This window comes from Hibiscus syriacus, unplaced genomic scaffold (assembly GCF_006381635.1).
Source record: "Hibiscus syriacus cultivar Baekdansim isolate YM2019G1 unplaced genomic scaffold, ASM638163v2 tig00111409_pilon, whole genome shotgun sequence".
In the NCBI taxonomy this organism is placed as follows: Eukaryota; Viridiplantae; Streptophyta; class Magnoliopsida; order Malvales; family Malvaceae; genus Hibiscus; species Hibiscus syriacus.
In genome coordinates, this window is record NW_024063086.1 from 578032 (window position 1) to 593220 (window position 15189).

General features: G+C 32.5%; 1 protein-coding gene across 2 annotated transcripts; it reads left to right on the forward strand.

Annotated features, from left to right (window-relative positions):
- The first annotated feature begins 9002 nt into the window (after window positions 1-9002).
- Window positions 9003-13970, forward strand: LOC120162891 (probable galacturonosyltransferase 13). 2 transcript variants are annotated; one of them, XM_039172954.1, is made up of 6 exons: window positions 9003-9650; window positions 11057-11109; window positions 11220-11378; window positions 12059-12649; window positions 12736-13038; window positions 13218-13970. In XM_039172954.1, the coding sequence occupies exons 1-6, from the start codon at window positions 9440-9442 to the stop codon at window positions 13500-13502; spliced, it is 1602 nt and encodes a 533-aa protein (XP_039028885.1). In that variant the 5' UTR covers window positions 9003-9439; the 3' UTR covers window positions 13503-13970. The 2 variants fall into 2 exon arrangements, with proteins under 2 accessions (XP_039028885.1, XP_039028886.1); XM_039172955.1 differs by having other exon boundaries at window positions 9004-9650; window positions 11223-11378.
- The last annotated feature ends 1219 nt before the right edge of the window (window positions 13971-15189 follow it).

A 15189-nucleotide genomic window follows, 5' to 3' on the forward strand; every position in this document is an offset into this window, starting at 1 on the left:
GTTAATTTTCGGGTTTAAAAAGTGAATTATGGGTTAAGAGTATCGGTAATCCTTCATCCAGTACTGATACTTCAAGAGTAAAAGAGTGATAATTGGTATAGGGTATCGATACTGGTTGAACAATATCGATACCATAAGCTAAATTTAACAAAGGCATTCATGGGGTATCGATACTTGGGAAGGTAGTACGATACCAAGAGTACCATACCATAAGGTCAGTATCGATACCATTTTTAAAATGTGGATTACAAAATGAAAATGGGTATCGATACCTAAGCTTGGTATCGATACCACAGCTAGGGAAGTATCGATATCCTATAGGGGTACCGATACTACGTCAAGTAGAAAATGGAATTAAGCCTTTCTTTTGGTCTAAGAAATTAAGGATCGAATTATGATATTTGGAATGTTGATATGTATATAATATGTATGATTGTGTATATATCGAGCACAAGCAAGTTTCGGAACAACCACTAAGTTAGATCGATCCAAAGAGAGAAATCATAGAATGGATTTGGAATTAAGTGAGGCAAGGTGAGTGCATACTATAGGTGTAGTTCAGGAAATAAGACTTGTGATAAATTTATTTCCTATATTAGTTTCATGGTCCAATAGTTATGAACATGCATATGTTATGATCATTATAAAACATGCATGATTTATATGTTTATATTTGATACATGCTATATGATCATTGAATATATTAAAATAACATATGTTATATGATGAGATTGATGATCATATGCCATTGATATGGGATAAAAGAGAAGAAATATTGATTATAAGAAATATGAATACATGAATATGAAGCATAATGATAATGCCCATATTATGTGATATGAGAACTATAGGTATAGTTGACATGCCAAGAGTCGAGGGTTACATAGGTCCTTCGGGACATATGCATAGGCCCTTCGGGATATATGCATAGGCCATTCGAGACATATGCATAGGCCCTTCGGACATATGCATAGGCCCTTCGGGACATATGCATAGCCCTTCGGGATATAGATTTCACATGCTACTAAGTGGATCCTTATACGAGCTATGGTGACAGCATATGTGGACAACCTCAAAGTACTCGTATACCTTAAGTTCTCATAATGTACATGGGCTTATAAAAGATATAAAAGTATTTACATGATTATATGCTATTATGTTATTATTCTTTACATTGAATCATATGTGACATGATGAATTATGATATGATGTTGGATTGTATTTAAATAATCAGATTGCATGTTCATACTCATATGAAATGCATTGTTATATTTGTATGCCTCACTAAGTCTATGACTTAGAGTGTAGCATTTTTACACGTAGGTACAGAAAAGCAATAGGATCAGGCTTAGGATATAGGACAACATACATCCACTCGAAGATCATATCAGAAGTACTTTGCACAGTATGGTTTTTACATAGTTGGCATGTAAACAAGTTGTGAAGTACGTATGCTCTGATCGATTTTGTAATGTTTAGAACATACTTAAGTAAAATATCTTTATGTTAATGAAAATTTAAATTTCTATAATTTATAATATACATGTTTTGAATAGTCAATGTGACACCTTAAATTCGTATTCGGGTCGGGTACGGGTTGGGATTGTTGGATAAAGGACTTGCAGGTTATTATCAAGAATCATTAAGAACTTTTCAATGATAACTTTACCTTTAACTAATAATGTAAAGATGTGGCATTTGATTGGACTTCTGAATATCAAGGAAGTTTTGAAACGTTGAAGAAGATTTTGACAGAAGCTCCAGTTTTGGATTAACCTGAATCTAACAAGAACTACGTGTTTATAGCTACCCATCCCATAATGGTTTGTAATGTGTGCTAATGCAAGAGGGCAAGGTGGTGGCTTATGCATCGAGACAATTGAAACCGCATGAGAAGAACTACCAACACACGATCTGAAGTTGGCTGCAGTAGTGTTTGCTCTTAAGATTTGGCATCATTACCCATATGGTGAATTACTATTTATATCCGATCATAAGAGCTTGAAGTATTTGATGACCTAAAAAGAGTTGAATTTAAGGTAGAGGATATGGGTGGAATTTCTAAAAGATTATGATGTGGTAATTGATTTCCATCCTGGAAAAGCAAACGTGGTGGCGGATGCTTTAAGTCGAAATACGTTTGCATCCTTACGAGCTTTAAATGCCATGTTGTCATTAAAGGAGATGGTACAATATGTACGAATGACCCTTAAGCCATCATGGCTAGATAGAGTTAAGGAATTACAACCAAGATGAAAGTGTTTGAAGAGGTTATAGAAAATAAAGAAAGGAGAACTTAATGATTATGAAATCAAGTTTGGAATTTGTATTATCGAGGGAGATTAGTGATTTCGAATGACGAGTTGAAGAATGCACTATTAACAGAAGCTCACTGTAGCCCATTGATGCACCTGGGTGGAAACAACATGTATAGAATCTCAAAAGTCAATATTGGTAGCCGGAATGAAGTATTACAGAATTTGTGTCCAGTGCTTGACTTGTCATCAAGTCAAAGCTGAACATCAGGTTCCATCAGGACTATTGCAACCAATGTCTATTCCTCAATGGAAGTGGGAGAATGTGATGATGGATTTTATGACAGGTTTCCATTGACTCCAAGTAAAAGAGATTCAATTTGGGTAATAGTGGATAGATTGACTAAATCAACTCATTTCATTCTAGTAAGAATTGATTCTCCATGGATATAAGTATGTTGAATTGTACATCAGGGATTATCGATTACATGGTGTACCGGTTTCAATTGTTTCTGATCGAGATCCTAGATTCACATCGAGGTTTTGTAAGACTTACATAGAGCATTAGAAACTAGATTAAACTTTAGCACAGCGTTTCATCCTCAGACCGATGGACAATCCGAGCGGACTATCCAAATTCTGGAGGATATGTTGAGAGCCTGTGCAATTGAGTTCAAAGGATCGTGGTAAAAATATTTGCCACTTGCTGAATTTGCTTATAACAATAGCTACCAGTCAAGCATCAAGATGACTCCCTATGAGGCTCTATACGGAAGAGAGTGGCATACGCCCTTGAACTGGTACGAACTTAAAGATCGAGAAGTCCTTGTCCCGATTTAATTAAAGAAGTAGAAGAGAAAGTTCAAGTGATTTAGAATAATCTGAAAGCGGCAGTTGATAGACAGAAATCATATGTTGATCTGAAGAGGAAATAAATTGAGTTTCAGGTTGGAGATAAAGTTTTTTTAAAGGTGTCTCCATGGAAGAAGGTGTTGAGGTTTGGACGAAAAGGAAATCTTAGTCCTTGGTTTATTGGACCCTATGAGATTGTTAAGAGAGTGCGACCAATGACATATCAATTAGTTTTTGCACCTGAAATGGAGAAGATTCATGATATTTTCAACGTTTCAATGCTTTGGAAATATAGATCTGATCCCTCCCATACTGTGATGATGCCTGAAGAAATAGAGGTTTAGCCTGACCTAACTTATGAAGAAGAATCGGTTCAAATATTGGCATATGAGGTGAAACAATTAAGAAATAAGACTATTCCCTTGGTCAATGTATTATGGATGAATAATAAGATAGAGGAAACAACGTGGTAGCGTGAAGAGGACATGAGAAGTCAATACCCCCATCTATTTGTGCAGTAAAATTCGAGGACGAATATTCTTAAGGGGGAGATTTGTAACATCCTCAATACTAAGGATATTGACCAAATTATAAAACTTCAAAATTTAGTGATTAAAGTAGATAAATTAAATAGTTTAGGGACTTATATTGAAAACTTGGTGTAGGATTAGATAACAAAGAAGGAAGAATGGAAGTGCAAAATGGTCATTTGGTAGAGAAGGTAATTAATTTGAAAGAGGTTATATATTAACCACGTGGATGGAAGAAAGGAAATAATCAAACTCTAGAGAATTCTTATTCTCCCTTCTTTCAACCGTGAACCCCAAGCTTGTTAAGGTGAGTTTCTTATCAGTTAGTTATTTATTGAATTTAAGCTTGGTTATGTTCATTGAGCAATACTTAAGCTTAAGGGAAAGCTTAAGTTGTTCTAAAATCAAAAGATGAGGGAGTTAGGAAGAATTAAAGTTAAGAGGGTGATAAGTGAAATTTTGGAAGAGAGTTGGTAAATAAAGTTTGAGACTAGATTGACTTGTCATCAACTTAATTAAGAAGTATGAAGTGTTAGAATTGAAATTAGAACATTTGAAAAATTAGTAGGATTCTTAATTTCAATATATATGATGGGATTTTGAAGATAAGGATGTGTTAGATGAATATAAATGAGTTTGAGTGTGTGTACTTGAGTTATGAGTATGAAAGGGAATAAAACATGAAGGAATTGAGCTAATATGGGTGAATTTTCGGGTTTGAAAATTGAATTATGGGTTAGGAGTATCTGTACTGCTTCATCCAGTACCGATACTTCAAGAGTAAAAGAGTGATAATTGGTATAGGGGTATTGATACTGGTTGAACAGTATCAATACCATAAGCCTAAATTTGACAAAGGCGTTCATGGGGTATCGATACCTGGGAAGGTAGTATCGATACCAAGAGTATCGATACCATTTTTGAAATGCAGATTACAAAATGAAAAATGGGTATCGATACCTAAGCTTGGTATCGATACCTAAGCTTGGTATCGATACCACAACTAGGGAAGTATCGATACCCTACAGGGGGTACCAATACTACTCCAAGTAGAAAATAGAATTAAGCCTTTCTTTTGGTCTAAGAAATTAAGGATCGAATTATGGTATTTGGAATGTTGATATGTATATAATATGTATGATTGTGTAGATATCGAGCACAAGCAAGTTCCAGAACGACCACTGAGTTAGGTTCGATCCAAAGAGAGAAAATCATAGAAGTGGATTTGGAATTAAGTGAGGCTAAGGTGAATGCATACTATAGGTGTAGTTCAATGGAAACAAGACTTGTGATAAGTCTATTTCCTATATTAGTTTCATGGTCCAATAGTTATGAGCATGCATATGTTATGATCATTATAAACACATTCATGAGTTATATATGTTTATATGATTTGATACATGCTATATGATTCATGTGAATATATTCAAAATAAAGAAAATACAAGATAAAACCAACGTACCAAAATAAAGAAAATACAGACAAATGAGAATAAAAACAAAAAATATATAATATTAAATTTAAAGAACGAAAAGAAAACATAAAAGATTTAAATAAACGTGAAGAATAGGAGATAGGTAAACAAACATACGATGAAATCGTGATTTAATAGGATGATTTATGATTTTGAGAATTGAGAAATAACAAAGGGATGAGTAATTGAGATGTGAGGAGGCCCGGGAGAGGGGCGACGACGAAGAGTGGAGTTCGGCAGGGTAATTAGAGTTTGATTTTGTGTGTAGTAAATTATTAATTATTAATTTATTATTTTTTGTTGTTTATTAGGAAATTAATAGATTAGTAAATTAATTGTAATTATTAATTAATAATTATTATCTATTTAGTAAATTAGTCATTATTATTTAGACTTTCTTTTTTTTAATGGAATAATTTTTAAAGGTAACTGCTAAAGACTTATAAAAAAATTAATGACCTATTTGCGAACTTGTCTAATCGAGTTGGATATTACTCGACTTAACTTGTTCAAATCTCGAATCAAGTCAACCCGAATTAAATTGGAACAAGTAACGAATTGCTCAATTAAGCACCCCTAATCATGACTCCAATTTGTACCGAGGCCAAATCCTCCCTTGACAACAATGCAATGTTTAAGGAAATGATCCGATCAACTCCACTTTGCTTCCGATAAGCCCATTGGAAACTCTCGCATTCTCCGTCGTACGAACAACTAGCAAGGCTAAAGTCAAACTCATTTTTATTCTAACTCATTGTCATCACTTACAGCAACGAATGACCGATAAGACAAGTTATATATGTAATGTTTTATAATATCAATCAATTCTATATGCAATATTTAAAAATAAGATCTTATTGTACCCATCAATTTCAGTAGTGTAAAAAGAAAATTTATTATTATTAGAGATTTTAGGTTCAAACAACTATATGTACTGTGTATGTATGTAGTTAATAAATTAAGAAAGTTTTGAATAATATTATCTTGTAACCACTTATACCGTTAAAAAATATGATTTTATTTTTCTTTTAAATAAAAATGATCGAGATTTAAGAAAATTTGGGGAAAAGTAAACTATTATGAATTAATAAAATAAATGGTATGCCATAATTCAATAGGAAAAAGGCTTGTAAATTTCCACTATAAAAAAAAATTAATACATATTTTAGTTATGATTTTTCAGATCTCAAAAATCATAAATTTTTAATTTTACAAATAATTTTATGAATGACTTTTTCCAAAAAAAACTATAATTTTTAATTTTAAAAATAAATTGTTTTAGTATATATTTTTAAAAATTATAAATTTTCTAATTTATTTTTGATTTTTTACTTAAAAATAATAATAAAAAATATAAAAACTAAAATTATTGTTATTATTGAGGGGTCAAATAAGATATTTCCTATTAATTTAGTATTACACGTCACCCTCTTAACAATATTTCACGGTTGTTATTTATTTTTAATAAAATTTAAATTTTAATATATTTTATAACTTTTAAATTCAATGACAAATAAAATCATTTTAATAAATTTAATAACCATTTATAAATTTTATCATATTTTTATATTAATGGCGTATACAATGTACATCATTATTGGTGTACATCAGCATGTGTCAATCACTCTATACTCATCCATTTTAAAAAGACATATTTTAGAGGAATACACGATCACGCCCCTAAATTTTATTCTTTCTTTCAACTTTGGTTGAGATTGAATTAAGTAAAATTAAATTATTTTTAAAATCTTCAAAATTTATAAAAATATTTTAAAATTAAATTGATATATTTCATAATTCAATTTAAATAAAATAGTATTCAAATTAAATCTGACTGAAATTTTAGAAAATTCAAAACTCAGACTTAAAGTTTAAAAATATAAATATAACAAAATGAAATTACTAGATTTTAATTATTATGAGATAAAACTAAAAAAAGTGTTTTTTATCGGAGTAAAATTAAGAAAATAACATCCACACATAGAGTGAATGCTTACCCACAATGTTTTTAAAATCGGACCGGACCTTAAACCGGTGAAGGTACTAGATCACTGGTTCAACCGGGTTAAACCGTGGTTAAACCGATTTATATAAAATAATTTTTTTTTAAATTTTACATAATATTCAAAACAATATTAAAAGGTATAAAAATATTATAATTCATAACATATATAAGTTAAATATCATAATATCAAGTTAAACAAAATGATTCAAATCAACTAAAACATAATATTTAAGGTCAATACCTAATGAAATTCATCAACAACTAAATAAAAAAGTACATAATTGATATAGTATCAATATCATAATATTCATTGAAATTGATTCCCTCAAATTTCAAAATATTGGGAAAAACTTCTTCATTAGTACCGCCATCACCACTTTGAACTTGAAACTTCATAGCATCACTTTTAACTTGAAAGTCCACATCATCAAGATCTTTATCACCTAGCAATATGGTAAATAAATACAAAATTAAATTTAAATTATCAAACAATACTTAATAATAAAAGTAAAAGTGTAAAACATATTAAATAATAATATAATTATATAACTAAAATAAACAAGCAAAATTAACCTTCATTGTTTTTTGATGATAATTATATAACTAAATAAATTTAGGGCTGAAAAAAATCATAACAAACGACGTCGTTTGGTTTAATTTTAAAAAAAATGGAACCGCTGGTTCTTGTCGATTTTGCCGATTCCCAACCGATTCTATCGATTCTTTAGTGGTTCATTACAAAACTGATTTTAGAGGCTGATCGGATCAGACAGATAACCGATTCTCGATTCAACCGGTCGAACCGACTAAACGGTTCCAATTTTGATAACATTGCTTACCCATAAAGGGGGTTGTCTAAATTTAACTTTAAAGATTATTCCTTTGTTAAGCTTTGCTTTGCTCTCTCGCTCTCAAAGGTCAACCTCTCCACCTTCCTCTCTCTAATCCCACACGTTATTGACTCGTCAAAATCAAAGTTATCATTTTTATTTTTTTTCGTAAACTATACATTTAGTCACTCAACTATTTTTGTAATTCCGTTCTCATCATCTAATTATTTCTTTTTTCAAAATCATACATAAATTTATATTTCTATTCTGTTTTGATCACTCACTATTAACAAATAATGGTGATACATTAATATCAGCATATTGTAATATCATGCCATTTTTAAAAAACTAAAAAAAATATTATGTCAATAGTTATGTTTATTTTTAAACGACGTGAGACCAAAACGAAAAAACATAAATTTAGGTCAGATTTTGAAAACAAAATAGTTGAGTGATCAAAACGGAACCTCAAGAATATTTGAGTGATTAAATATATAGTTTACCCTTTATTTTTAGTTTTTTAAGGGCAAACTAGCATTTAATACCTAAAATATCAGTTTTGATATGCTTTAGCACCTAAGTTTTCAGTTTTTTCAAAATCATACTTAAAGTTTAGTTTTTATTTTTTTTAGTACCAAACCTTAAGTATTGAAAGTTTAGGTACCAAAACATGTTTAGTATCTAAACCATACTTAAGTTTTGAAAAAAATAAAAGTTTAGGTACTAAAACGAACTAAAACTGAAATTTTAGGTATTAAAAGTGTTAAGTTTTTAACGTCTGGTACTAAAATAAAATAAAAACTAAACTTAGGTATGATTGTGAAAGAAATTGAAAGTTTAGGTACTAAGACGGATAACAATTGATAGTTTAAGTACCAAACATATAATTTACCCTTGATTTAATTACCTCTTTCTATTTTAAGAAATATATAATTAAATTAAGTAAAAAAAAAGTAAATTAGATGAGTTGATCCATCGGCACCAATGAGAGAGCTTGATTAGAATCCGAAAAGATAGAATAAACCCATTTTTGAAACACAAAATTAAAGAAAAAAGGGACCCTCTTTGTTTTCCTTCCTATTCTTCCTCGATCTATGGGAGAGCTTCAATAACCATTATCCAGATCTAAAAAAATCCCATAGTTTAATTCTTTGATCGAACAAACTAAACAAGAAATAGGGGGAAGATAAAGAGGAAAAAACACCCAATTTTTTTGTTGGGTATAAACAAATTCAATGCAGTGAAGGACTTCGTTAAGAAAAACCAACTTAAAAGGGAGAGTTTTTGAAGGGAAACCCAGATCAAGAAACTAAAGATTGAATCAGGGAAAAAGGAGGAAAGGGTTGGATCTGATGGTGGTGGGATTGGGATTAGGTGCAGATCCGAGCAGCGAGAGATATCGTGGACCAGCGGGATTTGATAACAAGGACAGGGGTAGCGTATTTTTGGAGGCAGTGGATTTGTTTAGGTGTGGTGGGGCTGCATAGACAAGGATGCAGCTTCACGTCTCGCCTAGCATGAGAAGTTTAACGATATCAAGCAACAATGGGTTTATTGACTTGATGAAGATCAAGGTGGCAGCTAGACATATTTCATATAGGACCCTTTTCCATACCATTCTTATTCTAGCTTTCTTGTTGCCTTTCGTCTTCATTCTTACTGCTCTTGTTACCCTTGAAGGTGTCAACAAGTGTTCCTCATTTGGTATGCCCTTTTAGTTTCCATGTTTTTTTTATTGTTTTCTAATACATCTTTATTGAATCTGATGTGGGTTCTTTTCTATATTCAGGTGGCATCTGATTTGATTTAGGTTTTCTTTAGTTATTGACATTTGATGCTAGTTCTATTTATCTCTTAGTCTTTTCTTGAAATCTTAATTATACTTTGTTCAGGTTTATTTGGTTATGCATTTGAATTTTATTATTATTATGATGCATTTGATAATATCTGGATTCAACTCAATCTGATTTGGAGTGCTCATGGAGCAAATTCGGTTCTTTATCATCTTAATACAATGTTAGTTTTCATCATATCATTGACATTTTTTCCTTTTATTTTCTTGGAATCTTAGTTTATCCTGATTCTATTTTGGTCATGCATTTGATTTTGCCGAAGGGCACTTTTGATTTTACTTCATTTGGTTGATGTGATGATGCTCCATTTTATAGATTCACGTCGATCTGATTTGGTGTGCTGATTGAGCACATTAGTTAATAAGCTGACTTGTTTTGCATTATAGATGGACTGGGATATGTGGTTGTTATGTGGCATAATTGGTTTGGTCCATAAATGTCTAATTTGTTGCTTATGTTAATTGTAAATTGTTGTTCTTCATGCTGCATTCTTAGAAGTTATCTGCAGTCTTATAAGATTCAAGTATAACAAAAACGAATTTGTCAATGGTTTTTTTCTCTTAATTTTGCTGGTTGAATCTGAATCTCTAGTGTAATTCAGCTTTTAATCGATAAAAGCTTTGGTTATCAGCTCAATTGAACTAGCTGGATTATACAGGTGGTAGAAAATTGAAAGTTCAAAACCCTTTTGCTTCTCCTCAGCTCTGTTTGTACCAAAAAAATTCTGCTGTCTATTTCAGTTGAAGTTGTATTCTGGGTTTATGGATTTATTGTCATGTTGTTTTTATATTCTTTTTTGCTGTTCTTTTATTTATAATCACTTGACTTCTTTTTCCAGTCTATTTACTGATTTACACATCTTAGCCTTAGTGAAGTTCTAGGTTTAACAAACACTATATTTTTGTGGAATTGTTCAACTTGGAACCGGATCTTTCTGTTTTCAAAAGTTTATTTATGCATGTTATCTAAATAATTTTGAGCACTTAACTTTCCTGATGGAAATACCATGAAAACTGATTAGAACTGGTTAATTCAAACTTATATAATTATGTGTTTATTGATTCTTGATCTTGTTCTTTGTTCTTCTGGTTCATTTTAACGTTTATATCAATTAATTTTATCTCGTTCAGTTATGAACTGGATCTGCTTTTCATATTGTATTCCAAGTTAACTTGCTAGATTGGTATATCCATTTATCTTTATATAATGCTGTTATTGGGTCCATGACTCTTCTTCTACTTGTTTCACCATTCCCAGATTGTTTAGGTAGGCGGTTAGGACCGAGGCTTCTTGGTAGAGATGATTCAGGGGTAAGTAATCCATTCTCTCCATGCTGGAACCAATTTTTTGATTCGTTTTTGGTGGTCGACAATTTATTTATGATTTTAAGTTTAATTTGTCTTTCGTGGTGATGGTGCAGCAGAGACTAGTTAAGGACTTTTATAAGATTCTCAATCAAGTAAACACTGAGGAAATTCCAGATGGTATAAAGCTTCCAGATTCATTTAATCAACTTGTTTCTGAAATGAAGAACAATCAATATGATGCAAAGACCTTCGCACTCATGTTAAGAGCAATGGTACAGTCATGTTACATTACTTTCAATTTTTCTCTATTTCTATTTACTATTTAATTGTTTTTGTTGCATCAATTAATATATTAAGCACATTGAATAGACTTGCAAACATTTTCTTGTCACTATATTAGACCTATAAGTTCCTAGCTTAAATGGATTTTTCACTTTTGCGGTTTTATGTACCTTTGATTGCATATATATATGTTTAGTATATTGGTCTTCAAGAACAAATGGGATCACGGATGCACAATCAGAAAAATGAACTAAAGTTTCATGTTGTTAATGTCTATCAGATGTTTTGTTTAGATCTATTTTTTCACCCTCCCCCAATCTCATCCCCTTGTCTACATTTTCTCTTTTTCAAATATAAAGCTGCAGATCTTCAGCCTAATAATTTAACAATTATATCTTCTGTTCAACTGAGTCATGGTGATGTTAATAAATTCTAGGGAAGAAGAAAAATAAAGACTCTAGCTGTTTTTAACAAAAATGGTGAAAGCTGGGGCTTTTAACTGTTTCACATCTGTAGGATGCTTTTTTTTCCAGTGATACTAGGTAACAATTTGTTCTTGTATTTCGATGAATGTATAAAGTGCAGTTTGGGTTAACATTCGGTATGAATTCTAATTTTCACAAATTTGTGAGTTTGGAGAACTTCCTTAGTGTTTGTCTTTTCTGCACAGATGGATAAACTCGAAAGAGAAATTAGGGAATCTAAATTTTCTGAGCTGATGAACAAACACTTTGCGGCAAGTTCCATTCCAAAAGGCTTATACTGTCTTTCTCTGCGTTTGACCGATGAATATTCTTCGAACGCTCATGCACGCAGACAACTGCCTTCTCCTGAGCTCCTCCCTGTGCTTTCCAACAACTCTTACCACCACTTTGTCCTGTCAACGGACAACATATTGGCTGCATCGGTTGTCGTCACTTCTTCCGTCCGATCATCCCTAAAACCCGAAAAGATTGTCTTCCATATCATCACAGACAAGAAGACTTATGCGGGTATGCATGCCTGGTTTGCGCTAAACCCTGTGTCCCCAGCAATAGTCGAAGTGAAAGGTGTTCACCAGTTTGATTGGTTAACTAGAGAGAATGTTCCCGTGCTTGAAGCTGTGGAGAACCACCATGGCATCAGAAATTATTATCATGGCAATCATATTGCGGGAGCAAATCTCTCCGACACTACTCCTCGAACATTTGCTTCAAAATTGCAAGCTAGAAGTCCAAAATACATATCTTTACTCAACCATCTTCGGATATATTTACCGGAGGTAATTCGGGACGGCTATAACAATTTCTTCTCTTACATGCATCATCTTTCCTCCTAAAATATGTTTTGATTCTGCATTTTGAACAGCTATTTCCGAACCTTGACAAAGTGGTGTTTCTAGATGATGACGTTGTAATTCAGCGTGATTTGTCACCTCTTTGGGAGATTGATTTACGGGGAAAGGTTAACGGAGCTGTTGAAACTTGTAAAGGCGAGGATGAGTGGGTGATGTCCAAACATTTCAGAAACTACTTCAATTTTTCCCATCCCCTCATAGCTAAGCATTTGAATCCTGATGAATGTGCATGGGCTTATGGGATGAATGTATTTGATCTCCGTGCATGGAGAAATACAAATATAAGAGAAACATATCATTACTGGCTGAAAGAGGTAATGTATCGGCTACTCATTTTCCTGACTGTTCGTATAATTTTACCCTACCCTTGTTCGAATTCGAATCGCATCACTGTCATCAGTTACATTTACCGATCTACATTGGGAATCTTCTTATATTTTTGTTTTACATTAATTTCACTCATTTACTTTGATTATTGGTTTCTTTGTGGTAGAACCTGAAGTCGAACCTAACAATGTGGAAACTCGGAACTCTGCCACCTGCTTTGATTGCATTTAAAGGCCACATTCATCCAATTGATCAGTCATGGCATATTCTCGGTTTGGGCTATCAGAGTAAGACCAATGTCGAGAATGTGAAAAGTGCTGCAGTTATTCATTACAATGGCCAATCAAAACCATGGCTGCAGATTGGCTTTGAGCATCTCCGGCCATTTTGGACAAAGTATGTAAACTACTCCAATGATTTTGTTAGGAACTGCCACATTTTGGAATTGTAGTTAACCGGGTTAGACGGCACAATATGAACACAGAAGAGACACTAGCAAGTCGAGTGTTTTATTGCAGCCTGAAAATTATATCGAGAAAGGTAAGGGGGTGAAAATTTGGGCTAAAGAGTGCAACAGTTTAGTGGAAAGGACCTGCATTTTCTAGCACGGCCATGAAAATTCGTTCTTTTTCAGTTTGTAACATAGCAATCGATCAATGTATTTTTTTCGTGTGGGAAAAGGATACTCGTATCGCTCTTCCAGCAAGGGTTCTTGGCTTTCGGAAAAAGTTGCGAAAAGATACAAGATTCAGAAGAGTTCCCCATTGGTGTAGGAAGATAATGGCTGGGGCAGTTCATTTGGTAAGGCTCCCACATACCCAGACTGTTCTATTTTAAACATTACATGTTCATTTTTTCTAGTTCCCATTTTTTAAACCTTTAATTTGAAATATTTTGTTGAATTGTACAACTCAGATTATGGAGATTGCTTTGTTACGGCTTCTATTAGGTTATATATCCGTATATATTTGTTATGTACACTTCATAAGAAACATTTAAAAAAATTGCAGAAAAATTCTTTTTTCCATCTGTGTAGAATCTGAGATAAAAATCTCTCTAGCTTTTTAATAATTTCAGTGGAATCTACATTCATTGCAAAGTGTGATACATCTATAATGTAATTTAATTTACTAAATTATTTTTTAAACAAAAATAAAAAAATTAAGCTGATTGTTTCATCTTCTTTGAAGGAAGATTATAAATTTAATTAAACTTAAACACTTAACATCAGTTAAACTAAAATGATGCTTTTCGTCTACATATTTAGTCAGTTTGGAAACAATTTTTTATATGAAGTTGAATAAGCTTAGCTAATAGGAAGAAATTAGGTCAATTGCCATGCTATTTACCCTCATGATCAAAACAATCCTTGTATGATCAAAACAAACCGTTGATAAACCATTCTCACCAATAGCTTTAAGAGGATTATTGATTTCAACGCCATATAAACCTCTTCATGAGTAAAGTCCCGAAGCAAGGCTGGATTCATGTCTAGGGGAATGCATATATCGGTGTCTTCCACTATCCCCATCTGCATTTGAGAATGGTTGATAGGAATAAATGGATTGGTTTGAGGTGGTTTATCGTTTTTGATTTGGGTTAAGAGTCGTAATTGATGAAAGATCGATTGTTGACAGGTACTAATGTTTTTTGTCTCCATAAGGAGGTAGAAGAGAAATATGTGAGGGTGAGATCGTTCCAAAATCCTCTTTCTTGGTCTTGGTCAAGAGGTTTTATAGTGACTCTTAGTTTAGCATTAAGTGTAAGCATATGATGACTACTTGTAGGTCAACAGATAGGTGTATACGATCAGGTGATAATGGATTTAGTTATGGTAGGTCAAGCGGGCCTGTTAGAAGTTCCATGGGTGTCAAAGATCCTAAGATGCTTTTGGGTCCTCTAAGGGAATAATGCACGGGAACAATATGTGGAGGACCTTTGACGGGATTTGTCCCCCCTTAGTCGACGAAATATCATAAAATGACTTTACCTGAGATTTGACTATTTGATCGTTGATGTATTTATTAGATCATTTTTTTGGGGAAACATCGCAATTATTGGTTCTTGAACGACTTAGAGGCTTAAATGTGTGGTGCCTTGCGTTTAGCGCGATGGAATAGCATGCTATTTTGACTATT

Coding starts and splice junctions, on each gene's coding strand:
- LOC120162891 (XM_039172954.1), top strand. CDS start 9,440: ATGCAGCTTCACGTCTCGCCTAGCATGAGAAGTTTAACGATATCAAGC. Junction 11,379..12,058: donor CACTCATGTTAAGAGCAATG/GTACAGTCATGT, acceptor TTTTCTGCACAG/ATGGATAAACTCGAAAGAGA. Junction 12,650..12,735: donor TTCGGATATATTTACCGGAG/GTAATTCGGGAC, acceptor CATTTTGAACAG/CTATTTCCGAACCTTGACAA.